The 23,137-nt window shown below is 45.1% G+C and overlaps 1 protein-coding gene across 1 annotated transcript; it reads left to right on the top strand.

Annotated features, from left to right (window-relative positions):
* The first annotated feature begins 430 nt into the window (after positions 1-430).
* Positions 431-22,942, top strand: LOC135292228 (ras-related protein Rab-4B-like). The gene is given in 9 exon segments (XM_064406449.1): positions 431-446; positions 7,706-7,804; positions 10,841-10,937; positions 13,941-13,965; positions 13,967-14,004; positions 15,722-15,836; positions 16,219-16,258; positions 21,195-21,290; positions 22,778-22,942. Coding segments are annotated over 9 exon segments (642 nt in total). The 3' UTR covers positions 22,894-22,942.
* The last annotated feature ends 195 nt before the right edge of the window (positions 22,943-23,137 follow it).

Below are 23,137 nucleotides of genomic sequence, written 5' to 3' on the forward strand. Positions count from 1 at the left end.
ATCTGGGGGTGTCTGTAGGGGATTTCGGGGGTCTGGGGGTCTCTATAGGGGTCCGAGGGTGTCTGTAGGGGATTTGGAAGGATTCTATAGGAGTCTGAGGGTCTCTATAGGGGATCCGGGGACTGTAGAGGTCTCTGTAGGGGAATTCTGGGGTCCCAGAAGGGAAATTTTGGGAATTTGGGGGTTTTTAGGGGACAAAATCCTTTCCTTGGCCCCGCCCCTTTGCCCCTCACGGTTCCCGCCCTTTCCCTGGCCCCGCCCCTTTCCCCTCAGCCCCATACACAAACACCCCCTCATTAGCCACGCCCCTTTTCCCATCCGGGCCCCGCCCATCTCCTGGCGCGCTGTGCCGGCGCATGCGCAGCACACCCGGAAGTGGCTCCCCTGGGCGCCGCCATCTTTGCTCCCGGTCCCCCGGCCCGGCCCCAGCATGTCCGAGACCTACGGTGCGGCTATAGGGGATCCATAGGGGATCCATAGGGGGCTGGGGGGGCTCCAGGGGGTCCCGAGGGGGCTGGGCCGCCCCAGAGGGGGTCTGGGGGTCTCTGCAGGGGATCCATAGGGGGCGGGGGGTGTCCGTGGGGGGTTTGGGGGTGTCCGGAGTGGGTTTGGGGGTCGCTATAGGGGATCTATAGGGGATCTATAGGGGGCTGGGGGGGGTCTGGGGGCTCTATAGCGGTCGGGGGGTCCCTAAAGGGGGTCTGGGGGTCCCTGTAGGGGATTGGGGGGGTCTGTAGGGGGTCTGGGGGGGGCTGTCGGGGATGTATAGGGGGCTGGGGGGTCCCTATGGGGGATTTGGGGGGGCTGTAGGGGATCTATAGGGGATCTATAGGGGATCTATAGGGGATCTATAGGGGATCTATAGGGTCTGGGGGGGCTGATGGGGGCTCTGAGGGGGTCTGGGGGTCCCTATGGGGGATTTGGGGGGGGGCTCTAGGGGAATTGGGGTCCCAAAAAGGGAATTTGGGGTCCCTATAGGGGAATTTGGGGTCACTATAGGGGAATTTTGGGGTTCTTAAAGGGAATTTGGGGAATTTTGGGGTCCCAAAAAGGGATTTTTGGGGAATTTTGGGGTCCCCAAAGGGAATTTTGGGGTTCTTAAAGGGAATTTTGGGGTCCCTGTGGGGGAATTTGGGAATTTTGGGGTCCCAAAAAGGAAAATTTGGGGAATTTGGGGTTTTTAAAGGGAATTTTGGGGTCCCTGTGGGGAATTATGGGGAATTTTGGGTCCCAAAAAGGGAATTTTAGGTTTTTTTAGGGAATTTTGGGGTCCCTGTGGGGAATTTTGGGGTCCTAAAAAGGGAATTTTGGGTCCCTATAGGGGGATCTGGGGTCCCCAAAGGGAATTTAGGGGTCCCTAAAGGGAATTTTGGGGAATTTTGGGTCCCTAAAGGGAATTTTGGGGTCCCAACGGGGGAATTTGGGGTTCCTGTAGGGGAAATTTTGGGTTCCCATAGGGGAATGTTGAGACATTTGGGGTTCTTAAAGGGAATTTGGGGAATTTTGGGGTTTTTAAAGGGAAATTTGGGGTCCCTGTGGGGGAATTTGGGGTCTCTATAAGGGATTTTTGGGAATTTTGGGGTCCCAAAAAAGGGAAATTTGGGGAATTTTGGGGTTTTTTAGGGAATTTTGGGGTCCCTGTGGGGAATTTTGGGGTCCTAAAAAGGGAATTTGGGGTCCCTATAGAGAATTTTGGGGTCCCTATAGGGGAATTTTGGGGTCCCCAAAGGGAATTTTGGGGTCCCAACGGGGGAATTTGGGGTTCCTGTAGGGGAATTTTGGGTTCCCATAGGGGAATTATGGGGAATTTTGGGGTTCTTAAAGGGAATTTGGGGAATTTTGGGGTTCTTAAAGGGAATTTTGGGGTTTTTAAAGGGAATTTGGGGTCTCTATAGGGGAATTGGGGATTTTTGGGGTCCCTATAGAGAATTTTGGGGTCCCTATGGGGGAATTTGGGGTCACTATGGGGGATTTTTGGGAATTTAAGGGTCCCCAAAAGGGAATTTGGGGAATTTTGGGATCTTTAAAGGGAATTTTGGGGTCCCTGTGGGGAATTTGGGGTTTCTATAGGGGAATTTTGAGACATTTGGGGTCCCTATGGGGGATTTGGGGGAATTTTGGGGTTTTCTTAGGGATTTTTGGGGAATTTTGGGGTTCTTCAAGGGAATTTTGGGTCTCTGTAGGGGAATTTGGGAATTTTGGGGTCCCAAAAAAGGGAAATTTGGGGAATTTTGGCGTTCTTAAAGGGAATTTTGGGGTCCCTGTGGGGATTTTTGGGGTCCCTATTTGGGGATTTTTGGGGTCCCTATAAAGAATTTTGGGGAGTTTTGGGTTTTTTAAGGGAATTTTGGGGTCCCTGTGGGGAATTTGGGAATTTTGGGGTCCTAAAAAGGGAAATTTGGGGTCCCTATGGGGAATTTGGGGTCCCCAAAGGGAATTTTGGGGTTCTTAAAGGGAATTTTGGGTCCCTATAGGGGAATTTGGTGATTTTGGGGTCCTAAAAAGGGAATTTTGGGTTTTTTAAAGGGAATTTGGGGGTTTTTAGGGAATTTTGGGGTCCCAAAAAGGGAATTTTGGGCAATTTTGGGGTTTTTTTTAGGGAATTTTGGCTCCCTATGGGAAATGTTGGGTTCCCATAGGGGAATTTTGAGAAATTTGGGGTCCCCAAAGGGAATTTTGGGGTTCTTAAAGGGAATTTTGGGGTCTCTATAGGGGAATTTGGGGAATTTTGGGGTTTTTTTAGGGACTTTTGGGGAATTTTAGGGTCCCCAAAGGGAATTTGGGGCTCCTATAGGCATTTTGTGGGGTCCCAAAAAGGGAATTTTGGGGTTTTTAAAGGGGATTTTGGGGGTTTTTAGGGAATTTTGGGGTCCCAAAAAGGGAATTTTGGGCAATTTTGGGGTTTTTTTTAGGGAATTTTGGCTCCCTATGGGAAATGTTGGGTTCCCATAGGGGAATTTTGAGAAATTTGGGGTCCCCAAAGGGAATTTCGGGGTTCTTAAAGGGAATTTTGGGGTCTCTATAGGGGAATTTGGGGAATTTTGGGGTTTTTTAGGGACTTTTGGGGAATTTTAGGGTCCCCAAAGGGAATTTGGGGCTCCTATAGGCATTTTGTGGGGTCCCAAAAAGGGAATTTTGGGGTTTTTAAAGGGGATTTTGGGGCTCCCTGTAGGGGAATTGGGGATTTTTGGGGTCCCTATGGGGGAATTTGGGGTCACTATGGGGGATTTTTGGGAATTTTGGGGTCCCAAAAAGGGAAATTTGGGGAATTTTGGGGTTCTTAAAGGGAATTTTGGGGTCCCTGTGGGGAATTTTGGGGTCCTAAAAAGGGAATTTGGGGTCCCTATAGAGAATTTTGGGGTCCCCAAAGGGAATTTTGGGGTCCTTAAAGGGAATTTTGGGATCCCAACGGGGGAATTTGGGGTTCCTATAGGGGAAATTTGAGAAATTTGGGGTTCTTAAAGGGAATTTGGGGAATTTTGGGGTTTTTAAAGGGAATTTTGGGGTCCCTATGGGGGAATTTGGGGGTTTTGGGGTCCTAAAAAGGGAAATTTGGGGAATTTTGGGGTTTTTTAGGGAATTTTGGGGGCCCTATGGGGGAATTTGGGGTCACTATAAGGGATTTTTGGGAATTTTGGGGTCCCAAAAAGGGAAATTTGGGGAATTTGGGGTTTTTAAAGGGAATTTTGGGGAATTTTTGGGTTTTTAAAGGGAATTTTGGGGTTTTCAAAGGGAATTTTGGGATCTTTAAAGCAAATTTTAGTGAATTTTGGGATCTCTAAAGGGAATTTTGGTGAAATTTGGGGTGTTTAAAAGGAATTTTGGGCTCTTTAAATGAAATTTTGGGGTTTCCAAAGGGAATTTTGGGGAATTTTTGGGTTTTTAAAGGGAATTTTGGAGTTTTTAAAGGGAATTTTGGGGATTTTCAAGGGAATTTTGGAGTTTTTAAAGGGAATTTTGGGGTTTTTAATGGGAATTTTGGGGTCTCTGAAGGGAATTTTGGGCGTTTTAAGGGAATTTTGGTCAATTTTTGGGTTTTTTAAGGGATTTTTTTTTTAATTTTGGGGTCTCTGAGGTGAAATTTGGGAATTTTGGGATCTTTAAAGGGGAATTTTGGAGATTTTGGGGTCTTGAAAGGGAATTTTGGGTTTTGAAAGGGAATTTTGGGTGAAATTTGGGATCTTGAAAGGGAAATTTGGGGATTTTGGTTTCCCTAGAGAGGATTTTGGGGGATTTAAAGGGGATTTTGGGAATTTTGGGGTTTTTTTAAAGGGGATTTTGGGAATTTTGGGGTTTTTTAAAGGGGATTTTGGGGTCTCTAGAGAAGATTTTTTGGTATTTAAAGAGAATTTTGGGGTCTCTAAAGGGAATTTTTGGGAATTTTGGGATCTCTGAAGGGAATTTTGGGATCTCTAAAGGGAATTTTAGTGAAATTTGGGGTGTTTAAAAGGAATTTTGGGGTCTTTAAATGAAATTTTGGGGTTTCTAAAGGGGATTTTGGGGTTTTTAAAGGGAATTTTGGGGTTTTTAAAGGGAATTTTGGTGAAATTTGGGGTCTTTAAAGGGAATTTTTGGGAATTCTGGGTCCCTAGAGAGAATTTTGGGATTTTTGGGGTGTCGAAAGAGAATTTTGGGGTCACTGGAGGGGAATATTGGAATTTTTAAAGAGAATTTTGGGATCTTTAAAGGGAATTTTGGTGAAATTTGGGGTCTCTGAAGGGAATTTTGGGGTTTTAAGGGATTTTTAGAGGGGATTTTGGGGTTTTTTAAGGGAATTTTGGGGGTTTCAAAGGGGATTTTGGGGTCTCTAAAGGGAATTTTGGGCGTTTTAAGGGAATTTTGGTCAATTTTTGGGGTTTTTTAAGGGATTTTTTTTAATTTTGGGGTCTCTGAGGTGAAATTTGGGAATTTTGGGATCTTTAAAGGGGAATTTTGGAGATTTTGGGGTCTTGAAAGGGAATTTTGGGTTTTGAAAGGGAATTTTGGGTGAAATTTGGGATCTTGAAAGGGAAATTTGGGAATTTTGGTTTCCCTAGAGAGGATTTTGGGGGATTTAAAGGGGATTTTGGGAATTTTGGGGTTTTTTAAAGGGGATTTTGGAGTCTCTAGAGAAGATTTTTTGGTATTTAAAGAGAATTTTGGGGTCTCTAAAGGGAATTTTTGGGAATTTTGGGATCTCTGAAGGGAATTTTGGTGAAATTTGGGGTGTTTAAAAGGAATTTTGGGGTCTTTAAATGAAATTTTGGGGTTTCTAAAGGGAATTTTGGGATCTTTAGAGAGGATTTTTTGGGTTTTTAAAGGGAATTTTGTGAATTTTGGGGTTTTAAAGGGAATTTTGGGGTCTCTAAAAGGGATTTTAGTGAATTTTTGGGGTTTTTAAGGGGATTTTGGGGTCTCTAGGGAGGATTTTTTGGGTATTTAAAGGGATTTTGGGGCATTTTTGGGGTTTTTCAAGGGAATTTTGGGGAAATTTTGGGTTTTTAAAGGGAATTTTGGTGGTTTGTTTTTTTTTTTAAGGGAATTTTGGGAATTCTGCAGGGATTTTGGGGTCTTTAAAGGGAATTTTGCGATCTTTAAAGGGGATTTTAGGAATTTCAAAGGGGATTTTGGGGTCTTTAAAGGGAATTTTGGTGAAATTTGGGGTGTTTAAAAGGAATTTTGGGCTCTTTAAATGAAATTTTGGGGTTTCTAAAGGGAATTTTGGGTTTTTTTAAGGGAAATTTGGGAATTCTAAAGGGAATTTTGGAGTTTTCAAGGGAATTTTGGGGATTCTGAAGGGATTTTGGGAATTTCAAAGGGAATTTTGGGGTCTTTAAAGGGAATTTTGGGGATTCTGAAGGGAATTTTGGGGTCTTTAAAGGGAATTTTGGGGATTCTGAAGGGAATTTTGGAATCTTTGAAGGCGATTTTGGTGAATTTTGGGATTTTTAAAGTGAATTTTGGGGTTTCTGATGTGAAATTTGGGGATTCTGAAGGGATTCTGGGAATTCTGAAGTGAATTTTGGGGATTTTAAAGGGGATTTGGGGGAATTTTGGGATCTTTAAAGTGAATTTCGGAGATTCTAAAGGGAATTTTGGGGTTCTTAAAGTGAATTTTGGGGACTCTGAAGGGAATTTTGGGGTTTTTAGGGGAATTTTGGGGATTGTGAAAGGAATTTTAGGAATTCTAAAGGGAATTTTGGGGATTCTGAAGGGATTTTGGTATTTTTAAAGTGAATTTTGGGAATTCTAAAGGTATTTTTGGGGATTCTAAAGTGAATTTTGGGGTTTTTTAGGGGAATTTTGGGGATTCTGAAGGGGTTTTGGAATTCTAAAGGGATTTTAGGAATCTCAAGGGGAACTTTGGGGTCTTTAAAGGGAATTTTGGGAATTTGGGCGTTTTTTAGGGGAATTTTGGGAATTCTGAAGGGATTTTGGGGATTCTGAAGTGAATTTGGGGGTTTTCAAGGGAATTTTGGGGATTCTGAAGGGATTTTGGGGTTTTTAAAAGGAATTTTGGTGAATTTTGGGATTTTTAAAAGGAATTTTGGGAATTTTGGGGTATATAAAGTGAACTTTTGGGAATTTTGAGGATTTTAAGGGAATTTTAGGAATTCTGAAGGGAATTTTGGGTTTCTGAAGGGAATTTTGGGAATTTCAAAGTGAATTTTGGGGATTCTGAAGGGAATTTTGGGGTTTTTAGGGGAATTTTGGGGATTCTGAAAGGAATTTTGGGGATTCTGAAGTGATTTTGGGAATTCTAAAGGTATTTTTGAGGATTCTAAAGTGAATTTTGGGGTTTTTTAGGGGAATTTTGGGGTTTTTTAGGGGAATTTTGGGAATTCTGGAGGGATTTTGGGGATTCTAAAGTGAATTTGGGGGATTCTGAAGGGATTTTGGGGGATTCTGAAGGGATTTTGGGAATTTTGGGGTTTTTCAAAGGAATTTTGGGAATTTTGGGGTATATAAAGAGAATCTTTGGGAAATTTGGGTTTTTAAAGGGATTTTGGGAATTCTGAAGGGAATTTGGGGGTTTTTTTTTAGGGGAATTTTGGGGATTCTGAAGGGATTTTGGGGTCCCAAAAGGGGATTTTGGGAATTTGGGGGTTTTCAAGGGAATTTTGGGGGTTCTGAAGGGAATTTTGGAATCTTTAAAGGGGATTTTGGTGAATTTTGGTATTTTTAAAGTGAATTTTGGGGATTCTGAAAGGATTTTGGGGATTCTGAAGGGATTTTGGGGTCCCAAAAGGGAATTTTGGGAATTTCAAAGTGAATTTTGGGAATTCTGAAGGGATTTTGGGATTTTCAAAGTGAATTTTGGGAAATCTGAAGGGAATTCTGGGGATTCTGAAGGGATTTTGCGGATTCTGAAGTGAATTTTGGGAATTTCAAAGTGAATTTTGGGATTTTTAAAGTGAATTTTGGGAAATCTGAAGGGAATTTTGGGGAATTTCAAAGTGAATTTTGGGAAATCTGAAGGGAATTTTGGGGAATTTCAAAGTGAATTTTGGGATTTTCAAAGTGAATTTTGGGCATTCTGAAGTGAATTTTGGGGATTCTGAAGGGATTTTGGGATTTTCAAAGTGAATTTGGGAAATCTGAAGGGATTTTGGGATTTTCAAAGTGAATTTTGGGATTCCGAAGGGATTTTGGGAATTTCAAAGTGAATTTTGGGAAATCTGAAGGGAATTTTGGGAATTCTGAAGGGATTTTGGGGTCCCTGCAGATTTCCTGTTCAAGTTCCTGGTGATCGGCAGCGCCGGCACCGGCAAGTCCTGCCTGCTGCACCACTTCATCGAGAGCAAGTGTAGGCAATGCCGCCGGAATTTCGGGAATTTCGGGGATTTCGGGACCTCGGGGGGGGCTGGGGAGCTTTGGGGAATTTCTTCCGATTTTTTGGGGGTTTTTTTGAGGACATTGGAGGTGATTTTTGGTCACTTTTGGGCCAAAGTTTGAGAATTTGGGGCCATTTTGTGTCACTTTGGGGCCATTCTCGGCCATTTTGGGGACATTGGGGGAAATTTTTGTCACTTCTGAGCTCTTTTCTGCCATTCTGGGGCCATTTTCTGTCATTTTGGGCCATTTTGTGTCATTTTGGGGACATTCTCTGTAATTTTGGGGCCATTTTCTGTATTTTGGGGGCCATTTTCTGACATTTTGGGGACTTTTTTGTCACTTCTGAGCTCTTTTCTGTCATTTTGGGGCCATTTTGAGCCATTTCTGCCATTTTGGGGCCATTTTCTGCCATTTTGGCGCCATTTTGTGTCACTTCTGAGCTCTTTTTTGTCATTTTTGGGGCCATTTTGTGTCATTTTGGAGCCATTTTCTGCCATTTTGGGGCCATTTTGTGTCACTTTGGGCCATTTTGTGTCACTTTGGGGCCATTTTCTGTCATTTTGGAGCCATTTTGTGTCACTTTGGGGCCATTTTCTGCCATTTTGTGTCACTTCTGAGCTCTTTTCTGTCATTTTTGGGGCCATTTTGGGGCCATTTTTTGTCATTTTGGAGCCATTTTGTGTCACTTTGGAGCCATTTTGTGTCACTTCTGAGCTCTTTTCTGTCATTTTGGCGCCATTTTGTGTCATTTTGGAGCCATTTTGTGTCACTTTGGGGCCATTTTGTGTCACTTTGGAGCCATTTTGTGTCATTTTGGGGGCCATTTTGTGTCATTTTGGAGCCATTTTGTGTCACTTTGGGGCCATTTTGTGTCACTTTGGGGCCATTTTCTGCCATTTTGGGGCCATTTTCTGTCACTTTGGGGCCATTTTCTGCCATTTTGGGGCCATTTTCTGTCACTTCTGAGCTCTTTTTCTGTCATTTTTGGGCCATTTTGTGTCACTTTGGGGCCATTTTCTGCCATTTTGGGGCCATTTTGTGTCACTTTGGGGCCATTTTCTGCCATTTTGGGGACATTTTGTGTCACTTCTGAGCTCTTTTCTGTCATTTTGGGGCCATTTCTGTAATTTTGAGCCATTTTCTGCCATTTTGGCGCCATTTTCTGCCATTTTGGGGCCATTTTCTGTCACTTCTGAGCTCTTTTCTGTCATTTTTGGGGCCATTTTGGGGCCATTTTCTGTAATTTTGGGGCCATTTTCTGACATTTTGGGGACTTTTTTGTCACTTCTGAGCTCTTTTCTGTCATTTTGGGGCCATTTTGAGCCAATTTCTGCCATTTTGGGGCCATTTTCTGCCATTTTGGCGCCATTTTGTGTCACTTCTGAGCTCTTTTTTGTCATTTTTGGGGCCATTTTGTGTCATTTTGGAGCCATTTTCTGCCATTTTGGGGCCATTTTGTGTCACTTTGGGGCCATTTTGTGTCACTTTGGGGCCATTTTCTGTCATTTTGGAGCCATTTTGTGTCACTTTGGGGCCATTTTCTGCCATTTTTGTGTCACTTCTGAGCTCTTTTCTGTCATTTTGGGGCCATTTTGGGGCCATTTTTTGTCATTTTGGAGCCATTTTGTGTCACTTTGGAGCCATTTTGTGTCACTTCTGAGCTCTTTTCTGTCATTTTGGCGCCATTTTGTGTCATTTTGGAGCCATTTTGTGTCACTTTGGGGCCATTTTGTGTCACTTTGGAGCCATTTTGTGTCATTTTGGGGCCATTTTGTGTCATTTTGGAGCCATTTTGTGTCACTTTGGGGCCATTTTGTGTCACTTTGGGGCCATTTTCTGCCATTTTGGGGCCATTTTCTGTCACTTTGGGGCCATTTTCTGCCATTTTGGGGGCCATTTTCTGTCACTTCTGAGCTCTTTTCTGTCATTTTTGGGGCCATTTTGTGTCACTTTGGGGCCATTTTGTGTCACTTTGGGGCCATTTTCTGCCATTTTGGGGCCATTTTGTGTCACTTTGGGGCCATTTTCTGCCATTTTGGGGACATTTTGTGTCACTTCTGAGCTCTTTTCTGTCATTTTGGGGCCATTTTCTGTAATTTTGAGCCATTTTCTGCCATTTTGGCGCCATTTTCTGCCATTTTGGGGCCATTTTCTGTCACTTCTGAGCTCTTTTCTGTCATTTTTGGGGCCATTTTGGGGCCATTTTCTGTAATTTTGGGGCCATTTTCTGACATTTTGGGGACTTTTTTGTCACTTCTGAGCTCTTTTCTGTCATTTTGGGGCCATTTTGAGCCAATTTCTGCCATTTTGGGGCCATTTTCTGCCATTTTGGCGCCATTTTGTGTCACTTCTGAGCTCTTTTTTGTCATTTTTGGGGCCATTTTGTGTCATTTTGGAGCCATTTTCTGCCATTTTGGGGCCATTTTGTGTCACTTTGGGGCCATTTTGTGTCACTTTGGGGCCATTTTCTGTCATTTTGGAGCCATTTTGTGTCACTTTGGGGCCATTTTCTGCCATTTTGTGTCACTTCTGAGCTCTTTTCTGTCATTTTTGGGGCCATTTTGGGGCCATTTTTTGTCATTTTGGAGCCATTTTGTGTCACTTTGGAGCCATTTTGTGTCACTTCTGAGCTCTTTTCTGTCATTTTGGCGCCATTTTGTGTCCATTTTGGAGCCATTTTGTGTCACTTTGGGGCCATTTTGTGTCACTTTGGGGCCATTTTGTGTCATTTTGGAGCCATTTTGTGTCACTTTGGGGCCATTTTGTGTCACTTTGGGGCCATTTTGTGTCACTTTGGGGCCATTTTCTGCCATTTTGTGTCATTTCTGGTCACTTTTGGGTCATTTTTTCCCATTTTCCCCCCCATTTTTCCCCTTCCACCCCTCCCCTCTCCCCATCCCAAGCAATTCCCACTCTGTTTTTTCCCATTTTTCCCGGTTTTTTCCCATTTTATCCCATTTTATCCCATTTTTTTCCATTTTTCTCCATTTTTTCCCATTTTCCCAGTCAGCAGGATTCCAACCACAACCATTGGGGGTGGAGTTTGGCTCCAAGGTCGTCAACGTGGGCGGCAAAACCGTCAAGCTGCAGATCTGGGACACGGCGGGCCAGGAGCGCTTCAGGTCCCCAATCCCCATTTCCCCAATTCCCGCTTTGCCCGGCCCTTCCCTCCTTTTCCCACCTTTCCCCCCTTTTTTCCTGCTTTTTCCTGATTTTTCCCCATTTTTTCCTGATTTTTCCATGATTTTTTTGCCTGATTTTCCCCATTTTTTCTGATTTTTCCCCATTTTTCCCTGATTTTTTCCCTTTTTTCCTGATTTTTCACCATTTCCCCTGATTTTTAACCATTTTTTCCTGATTTTTCGCCATTTTTCCTTATTTTTCCCCATTTTTCCCTGATTTTTAACCATTTTTTCCAGATTTTTCCTGATTTTTTTCCCATTTTCCCCATTTTTTCCTGATTTTTCCTCATTTTTCCTGATTTTTTCCTGATTTTTCCCCATTTTTCCCCATTTTTCCCCATTTTTTTCTCATTTTTCCCCATTTTTTCCCGATTTTTTTCTGATTTTTTCCTGATTTTTTCCCGATTTTTTTTCTGATTTTTTCCTGATTTTTCCCCATTTTTTCCTGATTTTTCCTCATTTTTCCTGATTTTTCCTGATTTTTTTCCCATTTTTTCCTGATTTTCCCCCCATTTTTCCTGATTTTTCCTAATTTTCCCCTGATTTTTTTCCTGACTTTTTCTTATTTTTTCCTCATTTTCCTGATTTTTTTCCTGATTTTCTCCTCATTTTTTTCCTGATTCTTCCTATTTTTTCCCCTGAATTTTTTCCTCATTTTTCCTGATTTTCTCCTGTTTTTTTCCTCATTTTTCCTGGTTTTTTCCTAGTTTTCCCCTAATTTTTTTCCTCATTTTCTCTGATTTTTTCTTCATTTTTCCCTGATTTTTTTTCTGATTTCCCCTTTTCTTTCTCATTTTTTCCCATTTTTTTTCTCATTTCCCCTGATTTTTTCCTAATTTTTTCCCGATTTCCTGATTTTCCCCTGATTTCTTTCCCTGATTTTCCCCTGACTTTTTCCCCGATTTTTCCTGATTTTTTCCCTGATTTTTCCCTGATTTTTCCCTGATTTTTCCCCATTTCCCCCCCCATTTTTTCCTGATCTTTTCCTTGTTTTTCCCCTTTTTTCACATTTTTTCCTAATTTTTTCATCATTTTCCCCTTTTCCCACTTTTTTCCTTTTTTTCCTGATTTTTTCATGATTTCCCCCTTCTTTCATATTTTTCCCACTTTTTCCCTGATTTTTTCCTCCTTTATTCCCATTTTTCCCCCAATTTTCTCCACATTTTTCCCAAATTTTCCACAATTTTTTTCCAACTTCCCCCCCATTTTTCCCCAATTTCCCCCCCAATATTTCCCCACATTTTCCCCTGTTTTCCCCAATTTTTCCCATTTCCCTCCTGATTTTCCCACATTTTCTCCAGTTTTTCCCATTTTTCTGATTTTTCTTATTTTCCCTCCCATTTCTCCCCAGTTTCTCCTCAATTTTTCCCAATTTCTCCCCATTTCCCCCAATTTTGCCCAAATTTCCCTCAAATTTTCCCCCAATTTCTCCAATTTTCCCCCATTTTCCTGATTTTTTTCCCATTTTCCCCAGTTTCCCCCCATTTCTCCCCAGTTTCCCCTCAATTGTTCCGAATTTTTCCCTCGATTTTTCCCATTTTCCCTCCATTTTTTCCCAATTTTTCCCATTTTCCCCCATTTTTTCCATTTCCCCCATTTTTTTTTCCCATTTTCCCCAAATTCCCTCGAATATTTCCCCCCACTTTTCCAGTTTTTCCCATTTTCCCCCCAATTTCTGCCATTTTCCCCCATTTTTCCCCATTTCCCCCATCTTTTCCTCAATTTCCCCAGTTTTCCCCCATTTTTCTGAATTTTCCCCATTTTCCCCCCATTTTCCCTCTCAATTTCCCCTCCATTTTTTCCCCATTTTTCCCCATTTTTTTTCCAATTTCCCCAATTTCCCCCAATTTTCCGATTTTTTCCCATTTCCCTCCCATTTCTCCCCAGTTTCCCCTCAATTGTTCCAAATTTTTCCCCGATTTTTCCCATTTTCCCCTCCATTTTTTCCCAATTTTCCTCCATTTTTCCCCCATTTTTCCGCCAATTCCCCCATTTTTTCCCCATTTTCCCCCCCATTTCCCCTCAATTTTTCCCCGATTTTTCCCCATTTTCCCCCAAATTTTCCCCATTTTCCCCCCATTTTTTCCCCCATTTTCCCCCATTTTTTTCCATTTCTCCCCCAATTTCCCCAATTTCCCCCATTTTCTGATTTTTTCCCATTTTTCCCCCATTTCTCCCCAGTTTCCCCTCCATTTTTCCGGATTTTTTCCCCGATTTTTCCCATTTTCCCTCCATTTTTTCCCCAATTTTCCCCCAATTTTTCCCAATTTTCCCTCCCCAGTTTCCCCAGTTTTTCCCCATATTTCTGATTTTTTCCATGGTTTTCCCAATTTCCCCTCAATTTCCCCCAATTTTGCCCCAATTTCCCCCAAATTTTCCCCCAATTTCCCCCAATTTTCCCCCATTTTTCTGATTTTTCCCCATTTTTCCCAATTTTCCCCCGATTTTCCATTTTCCCTCCATTCTTCCCCAATTTTTCTCTTATTTTTCCCATTTTCCCCCGTTTTTCCCCATTTTCCCCCATTTTTTTTCCATTTTCCCCCCATTTTTCCCAATTTTTCCCCATTTTTCCCCCATTTCCCCCCATTTCTCCCATTTCCCTCAATTGTTCCCATTTTTCCCCATTTCCCCGCTATTTTTTCCATTTTCCCCCCATTTTTTCCCAATTTTCCCCCAAATTTTCCCCCAATTTTCCCCATTTTTCTGATTTTTTTCCTATTTTCCCCCATTTCTCCTCAATTTTTCCCCAATTTTTCCCCACTTTTCCCCATTTTCTCCGTTTTTTCCCATTTTCCCCAAATTTTCCCCATTTTCCCCTCCATTTTCCCCGATTTTTCCCCTCTTTTCCCAATTTTCCCCCATTTTCCCCCATTTCCCTCCCCATTTTCCCATTTTTTCCGTTTTCCCCCATTTTCACCCCAATTCCCCCGTTTTCCCCCCCAGGTCCGTCACGCGCAGTTATTACCGCGGGGGCCGCGGGGGCGCTGCTCGTCTATGACATCACCAGGTGAGGCCGTGACGTCATCAACGGGGCCGTGACGTCATCAACGGGGCCGTGACGTCACCGCGTGAATTTTCGACATTTTGGGGCCGTTTTTCCACATTTTTTCCCCATTTCCGGCGTTTCCGTGGAGCTGATCCAAATCCCAGCCCGGAAATCTCCGGGCGCCGAGTGTGACGTCATCACGTCGATTGCTGACGTCATCACGTGAATTTGTGACTTTTTTGGGCCTTTTTTCCCATTTTTTCACTTTTTCCCCCCATTTTTTTCCCATTTCTGGTGTTTCTGACCCCAAATCTCACCCCTGAGACCTCCAACGCGCTGGCCCCTTGCCTGTGACGTCATCCTGTACATTGATGACGTCACCCTGTGAATTTATGACATTTTTGGGCCGTTTTTTCCCGTTTTTTTCACTTTTTTCTCCCGTTTTTTTTCCCATTTCTGTGCTTTCTCACCCCAAATCCAACCTGCTAGCCTCTGGTTGTGACACCACGACCTAAATTTATGACGTCAGCGTGTGAATGTATGACGTCATCACGTGAATTTATGACATTTTTGGGGTGTTTTTTCCCATTTTTAAATTGTTCCCCATTTTTCACATTTTTCTCCTGTTTTTTCCCATTTCTGTGGTTTCTCGCCCCAAATCCCAGCTGTGAGAGATCCAATTCACTGGCGCAGTGGCTGTGACATCATCCTGTGTGTCTATGACATCACTGTGTGAATTTGTGACATTTTTGGGCCGTTTTTCCCATTTTTAAACATTTTTGAGCCGTTATTTTCCTGTTTTTTCACTTTTTTCTCCCGTTTTTTCCCGTTTCTGTGGTTTTTCACCCCAAACGCAGCCGCAAGACGTACAACGCGCTGGCGCAGTGGCTGAGTGTGATGTGACGTCACCGTGTGAATTTATGACATTTTTGGGCCGTTTTTTTCCCGTTTTTTTCCCGTTTTTTTTTCCCGTTTTTTCACTTTTTTCTCTCTTTTTTTCCCAATTTTTTTGGTTTCTCGCCCCAAACCCAGCCGCGAGACGTACAACGCGCTGGCACAGTGGCAGTGACATCATCCTGTGAATCTGTGACGTCACCGTGTGCATTTATGACATTTTTGGCTGTTTTTTCCCGTTTTTTCCAGTTTTTTCCCGTTTTTTTCTGTTTTTTCACATTTTTCTCCCGTTTTTTCCGGTTTCTGTGGTTTTTCACCCCAAATCCCAGCCGCGAGACGTACAACGCGCTGGCACAGTGGCAGTGACATCATCCTGTGAATCTGTGACATCACCGTGTGAATTTATGACATTTTTGGGCCGTTTTTTCCCATTTTTCCCGGTTTTTCACTTTTTTCTCTCTTTTTTTCCCAATTTTTTGGTTTCTCACCCCAAACGCAGCCGCGAGCCGTACAACGCGCTGGCGCAGTGGCTATGACATCATCATGTGAATCTGTGACGTCACCGTGTGCATTTATGACATTTTTGGGCCCTTTTTTTCCCATTTTTTCCCGTTTTTTCACATTTTTCTCCCGTTTTTTCCCGTTTCTGCGGTTTCTCACCCCAAACGCAGCCGCGAGACGTCCAACGCGCTGGCGCAGTGGCTGAGTGTGATGTGACGTCACCGTGTGAATTTATGACATTTTTGGGCCGTTTTTTCACGTTTTTTTCCCGTTTTTTTTCCCGTTTTTTCACTTTTTTTCTCTCTTTTTTTCCCAATTTTTGGTTTTTCGCCCCAAATCCCAGCCGCGAGACGTACAACGCGCTGGCGCAGTGGCTGACGGACGCGCGCACCCTGGCCAGCCCCAACATCGTCATCATCCTCTGCGGCAACAAGAAGGACCTGGAGGGCGAGAGGGAGGTCACCTTCCTGGAGCCTCGCGCTTCGCCCAGGAAAACGGTGCCAGAAACCGGGAAAATCGGGAAAAAAACGGGCGGAAAAAAGGGAAAAAACGGGAAAAAATGGGAAAAAAATGGGGAAAAAATGGGAAAAAAACGGGAAAAAATGGGGGGAAATGGGGTTTGGGGTCAGGGGAGGTCACCTTCCTGAGGCCTCGTGCTTTTGCCCAGGAAAACGGTGCCAAAAACCGGGAAATCGGGAAAAAACGGGCGGAAAAAGGGAAAAAACGGGAAAAATGGGAAAAAACGGGGAAAAAATGGGGAAAAAATGGGAAAAAAAACGGGAAAAAAATGGGGGAAAATGGTGTGAAAATGGGGGGAAACGGGGTTTGGGGTCAGGGGAGGTCACCTTCCTGGAGGCCTCGCGCTTCGCCCAGGAAAACGGTGCGAGAAATGGAGAAATTGGGAAAAAATGGGTGAAAAAAGGCAAAAATGGGCAAAAAACGGGAAAAAAAGGGAAAAAACGGGGAAATAATGGGAAAAAATTTTGGGGAAATGGGGTTTGGGGTCAGGGGAGGTCACCTTCCTGGAGGCCTCGCGCTTCGCCCAGGAAAATGGTGCCAAAAACGGGGAAAACGGGAAAAACGGGCGAAAAAAGGGAAAAAACGGGGAAAAAACGGGGAAAAATGGGAAAAAAATGGGAAAAAAACGGGAAAAAATGGGGGAAAATGGTGAAAAATGGGGGAAATGGGGTTTGGGGTCAGGGGAGGTCACCTTCCTGGAGGCCTCGCACTTCGCCCAGGGAAAACGGTTGTGAGAAACCGGAAATTGGGAAAAAACGGGCGAAAAAAGGGAAAAATCTGGAGAAGTGGGAAAAAAAACCGGGGAAAAATGGGGGAAAAATTGGGATAAAAATTGGAAATAATGGAGGAAATGGGGTTTGGGGTCAGGGGAGGTCACCTTCCTGGAGGCCTCGTGCTTTGCCCAGGAAAACGGTGCCAAAAACCGGGAAATCGGGAAAAAACGGGCGGAAAAAGGGAAAAAACGGGAAAAATGGGAAAAAACTTGGAAAAAAATGGGGAAAAAATGGGAAAAAAAAACGGGAAAAAAATGGGGGAAAATGGTGAAAAATGGGGGGGAAACGGGGTTTCGGGTCAGGGGAGGTCACCTTCCTGGAGGCCTCGCGCTTCGCCCAGGAAAACGGTGCGAGAAATGGAGAAATTGGGAAAAAATGGGTGAAAAAAAGGCAAAAAATGGGCAAAAAAAACGGGAAAAAAAGGGAAAAAAACGGGGAAATAATGGGAAAAAATTTGGGGAAATGGGGTTTGGGGTCAGGGGAGGTCACCTTCCTGGAGGCCTCGCGCTTCGCCCAGGAAAATGGTGCCAAAAACGGGGAAAACGGGAAAAAACGGGCGAAAAAAGGGAAAAAACGGGGAAAAACGGGAAAAATGGGAAAAAATGGGAAAAAAAACGGGAAAAAATGGGGGGAAAATGGTGAAAAATGGGGGGGAAATGGGGTTTGGGGTCAGGGGAGGTCACCTTCCTGGAGGCCTCGCACTTCGCCCAGGAAAACGGTGTGAGAAACCGGGAAATTGGGAAAAAAACGGGCGAAAAAAGGGAAAAATCTGGAGAAGTGGGAAAAAAACCGGGGAAAAATGGGGGAAAATTGGGATAAAAATTGGAAATAATGGAGGAAATGGGGTTTGGGGTCAGGGGAGGTCACCTTCCTGGAGGCCTCGTGCTTTGCCCAGGAAAACGGTGCCAAAAACCGGAAATCGGGAAAAAACGGGCGGAAAAAGGGAAAAAACGGGAAAAATGGGAAAAAACTTGGAAAAAATGGGGAAAAAATGGGAAAAAAAAACGGGAAAAAATGGGGGAAAATGGTGAAAAATGGGGGGAAACGGGGTTTCGGGTCAGGGGAGGTCACCTTCCTGGAGGCCTCGCGCTTCGCCCAGGAAAACGGTGCGAGAAATGGAGAAATTGGGAAAAAATGGGTGAAAAAAGGCAAAAATGGGCAAAAAACGGGAAAAAAAGGGAAAAAACGGGGAAATAATGGGAAAAAATGGGGGGAAATGGGGTTTGGGGTCAGGGGAGGTCACCTTCCTGGAGGCCTCGCGCTTCGCCCAGGAAAATGGTGCCAAAAACGGGGAAAAACGGGAAAAAAAACGGGCGAAAAAAAGGGAAAAAACGGGGAAAAACGGGAAAAATGGGAAAAAAATGGGAAAAAACGGGAAAAAATGGGGGAAAATGGTGAAAAATGGGGGGAAATGGGGTTTGGGGTCAGGGGAGGTCACCTTCCTGGAGGCCTCGCACTTCGCCCAGGAAAACGGTGTGAGAAACCGGGAAATTGGGAAAAAACGGGCGAAAAAAGGGAAAAATCTGGAGAAGTGGGAAAAAAACCGGGGAAAAATGGGGGAAAATTGGGATAAAAATTGGAAATAATGGAGGAAATGGGGTTTGGGGTCAGGGGAGGTCACCTTCCTGGAGGCCTCGTGCTTTGCCCAGGAAAACGGTGCCAAAAACCGGAAAAATGGGAAAAAAACGGGTGAAAAAAGGGAAAAAACGGGAAAAACTGGGGAAAAAAATGGGGGGAAAATGGTGAAAAATGGGGGGAAATGGGGTTTGGGGTCGGGGGAGGTCACCTTCCTGGAGGCCTCGCGCTTCGCCTGGGAAAACGGTGCCAAAAACGGAAAATTGGGCAAAAACAGGCGAAAAAGGGAAAAAAACGGGAAAAACTGGGAAAAAATGGTGAAAAATGGGGGGAAATGGGATTTGGGGTCAGGGGAGGTCACCTTCCTGGAGGCCTCGCGCTTGGCCCAGGAAAACGGTGCGAAAAAACGGGAAAACGGGAAAAAATGGGGCGAAAACGGGCAAAAATGGGGAAAAAAAGGGAAAAAACAGGAAAAAATATGAAAAAATGGGGGGAAAATGGTGAAAAATGGGGGGAAACGGGGGTTTGGGGTCAGAGGAGGTCACCTTCCTGGAGGCCTCGCGCTTGGCCTGGGAAGACGGTGCCAAAAAACCGGAAAAATGGGCAAAAACGGGCGAAAAAAGGGAAAAAACGGGAAAAATGGGAAAAAACGGGGAAAAAATGGGAAAAAAAACGGGAAAAAATGGGGAAAAATGAGAAAAAAATGGGGGAAAATGGGGGAAATGGGGTTTGGGGTCAGGGGAGGTCACCTTCCTGGAGGCCTCGCGCTTCGCCCAGGAAAACGGTGTGAGAAACCAGGAAATTGGGGAAAAAATGGGCGAAAAAGGGAAAAATGGGCAAAAAAAGGGAAAAAACGGGGAGAAAATGGTGAAAAATGGGGGGAAAATGGGAAATAATGGGATTTGGGGTCTTGGGAATTGTGGGGAATTATGGAAGTTCTGGGGGAAATTGTGGAATTGATGGAGAAATTCTGGGAAAGTTCTGGGGGAAATAACGGGGGAAATGGGATTTGGGATGGTGGGGTTATGGGGGAAATAATGGGAATTAATGGGAATTGATGGGAATTGATGGGGGAATAACGGGAATTAATGGGGGAATAATGGGAATTAATGGGAATTAATGGGGAATAATGGGAATTAATGGGAATTAATGGGGAATAATGGGAATTAATGGGGAATAATGGGAATTGATGGGAAATAATGGGGGGAATAATGGGAATTAATGGGAATTAATGGGAATTAATGGGAATTAATGGGGGAATAATGGGAATTAATGGGGGAATAATGGGAATTAATGGGGAGTAATGGGAATTAATGGGGGAATAATGGGAATTAATGGGGATAATGGGGATTCATGGGAATTAATGGGGAATAATGGGAATTAATGGGGGAATAATGGGAATTAATGGGAGTAATGGGAATTAATGGGGGAATAATGGGAATTAATGGGGATAATGGGGATTCATGGGAATTAATGGGGAATAATGGGAATTAATGGGGATTAATGGGAATTAATGGGGAATAATGGGAATTAATGGGGGTTAATGGGAATTAATGGGGAATAATGGGAATTAATGGGAATTAATGGGGGATAATGGGAATTAATGGGAATTAATGGGGAATGATGGGAATTAATGGGGGATTAATGGGAATTGATGGGGGAATAATGGAATTAATGGGGATTAATGGGAATTGATGGGGGAATAATGGAATTAATGGGGATAATGGGGATTAATGGGAATTAATGGGGGATAATGGGAATTAATGGGGGATTAATGGGAATTAATGGGGGATAATGGGAATTAATGGGGGATTAATGGGAATTAATGGGAATTGATGGGGGGAATAATGGCAATTAATGGGGATTAATGGGGGATTGATGGGGAAATGGGATTTGGGATCGTGCGGTTATGGGGAAATAATGGGAAATAATCAGGGGAAAAAAGGAAAATAATTGAGGGGAAAATGGGGAAAATGGGATTTGGGGAAAATGGGATTTGGGGAAAAATGGGAAAAAATGGAGAATGGACAGGGAAATGATGGAGGAATGATGAGGGGAAACGGGAAATAAGGGGGGAAAATAATTGGGATTTGGGATTGTGGGTTGTGGGGGAAAATCTTGGGTGGGAAAAACGGGATCGTGGGGAATCCCTGGGGGGAATGGGGGCTCCCATGGCTGGGAATTTCTGGGAATTTCGGGTGGGAATTCCAGGTGGGAATTCCCGGATCCTGGGGGAATTCCTGGGATGATCCCGGGGAGGGAATAACGGGATCTTGGGGGGGAATTCCTGGAGGGAATTATGGGATCGTGGGGGGGATTTTATGGGATCGTGGGGGGGGATTCCCGGGGAGAATTCCCAGTGGGAATTGGGGATCCCAGTGGGAATTCCCAGTGGGAATAACGGGATCCTGGGGGGGAATAGTGGGATTTGGGCAATTCCCAGTGGGAGTAACGGGATCTGGGGGGGATTCCCGGCAGGAATTCTGGGATCCTGGGGGCATTCCCAGTGGGAATTCCGGGATCCTGGGGGAATTCCCCGGAGGGAATTATGGGATCCTGGGGGCATTCCCAGTGGGAATTCCCAGTGGGAATAACGGGATCCTGGGGGAATTCCTGGGAAGATTTTGGAGGGAATAACGGGATCCTGGGGGGGGGAATTCTGGGATCCTGGGGGCATTCCCAGTGGGAATTCTGGGATTTGGGCAATTCCCAGTGGGAATTCCGGGATCGTGGGGGAATTCCTGGAGGGAATTATGGGATCGTGGGGGCATTCCCAGTGGGAATTCCGGGATCCTGGGGGGATTCCTGGGATGATCCTGGGAGGGAATTCTGGGATCCAGGGAGAATTCCCGGTGGGAATAACGGGATCCCGGGGGGGTTCCCGGCGGGAATTCCCGGCGGGATGCCGGGGAATTCGGGATGGGGACGCGCGGCATTCCCCGGGAGCAGAGCTGATGTTCCTGGAGACGAGCGCGCTGACGGGCGAGAACGTGGAGGAGGCGTTCCTCAAGTGCGCCCGCAGCATCCTCAACAAGATCGAGTCCGGTACCGCGGGATCGGGATTTGGGATCTGGGATCATGGATCTGGGATTTGGGATTGGGATCGGGGATCCAGGGAGGGAGGGGTTGGATCGCTGGGAATTGGGAATTTTGGGGAATTCTGGCGTTCCTCAAGTGCGCCCGCAGCATCCTCAACAAGATCGAGTCTGGTACCCGCGGGATCGGGATCGGGATTTGGGATTTGGGGATTTGGGATTTGGGATTTGGGATTGGGATCGGGATTGGGATCGGGGATCCAGGGAGGGAGGGGGTTGGGACACTGGAAATGGGGAATTTGGGGAATTCTGGCGTTCCTCAACAAGATCGAGTCCGGTACCGTGGGATTTGGGATCGGGGATTTGGGATTTGGGATCTGGGATTGGGGATTGGGATTGGGATTTGGGATCACGGATTGGGATTTGGGATTGGGATTGGGATTTGTGATTGGGTTTTGGGATTGGGGGTTGGGATTTGGGATTGGGGATTGGGATTGGGATTGGGATTTGGGATTGGGATTTGGGATTGGGATTGGGATTTGGGATTGGGGATTGGGATTGGGATTGGGATTTGGGATCACGGATTGGGATTTGGGATTGGGATTGGGATTTGGGATTGGGTTTGGGATTGGGGATTGGGATTTGGGATTGGGGATTGGGATTGGGATTGGGATTTGGGATCACGGATTGGGATTTGGGATTGGGATTGGGATTTGGGATTGGGTTTGGGATTGGGGATTGGGATTGGGATTTGGGATTGTGGGAGTGGATTGGATTAGGATTGGGATCAGGATCCAGAGGGAATGTGGGGGGGAGGTTTGGGGGATCCAGGACCCCCCAAAAATCCCAAAATCCCAATTTTCCCTCCCTGGCAGCTGGATCCCAGAGATGGGATCAGGGATCCAGTACGGGGATCTGGGACCCCAAAATTCCCACTTTCCCCAGGGATTGGGACCGCCCAAAATTCCCACTTTTCCCAGGGATTGGGACCCCAAAATTCCCACTTTTCCCAGGGATTTGGGGGATTGCGAACCCCAAAAATTCCCCTTTGTTTTCCCAGGGATTTTGGGGCATTTGGGACCCCAAAATTCCCAATTTTTCTTGGGGAATCCTGGATCCATTAAGGGGATCTGGGGCCCAATTTAGGGAATTTTGGAACTCCAAAATTCCCCATTTTTTTGGAGAAGATTTTGGGAGATCCAGGGGGGATTTGAGGGGATTTTGGAACCCCAAAACTCCCGGGTTTTTTTGAGGGGATTTTTGGGATTTTGGGGATATTTTGTGATCCCAAAATTCCCATTTTTCCCTTCCCAGGGGAGCTGGATCCCAAGTGGATGGGATCAGGGATCCAGTACGGGGATCTGGGGGGGATTTTGGGGGGGATTTTTGTGGGAATTTTGTGGGAATTTTGTGGGATTTTGGAACCCCAAACTCTCAGGATTTTTTGAGGGGATTTTGGGGTTTTTGGGATCCCAAAATTCCCGTTTTCCCCCCCAGGGGAGCTGGATCCCGAGCGGATGGGCTCGGGGATCCAGTACGGGGACGCGTCGCTGCGGCAGCTCCGGCAGCCCCGGGGGGCTCCGGCCCCCGCCCGGCAGGGCTGCGGCTGCTGAGACCCCAAAGGAGCCCCAAAACCAGGTGAGAGCACCCCAAAAACAGCCCCAAAACCAGGTGAGAGCACCCCAAAAACAGCCCCAAAACCAGGTGAGAGCACCCCAAAAATATCCCAAAACCAGCCCCAAAACCAGGTGAGAGCACCCCAAAAATATCCCAAAAACAGCCCCAAAACCAGGTGAGAGCACCCCAAAAATATCCCAAAAACAGCCCCAAAACCAGGTGAGAGCACCCCAAAAATAT

This window comes from Passer domesticus, unplaced genomic scaffold (assembly GCF_036417665.1).
Source record: "Passer domesticus isolate bPasDom1 unplaced genomic scaffold, bPasDom1.hap1 HAP1_SCAFFOLD_242, whole genome shotgun sequence".
Taxonomy (NCBI): Eukaryota; Metazoa; Chordata; class Aves; order Passeriformes; family Passeridae; genus Passer; species Passer domesticus.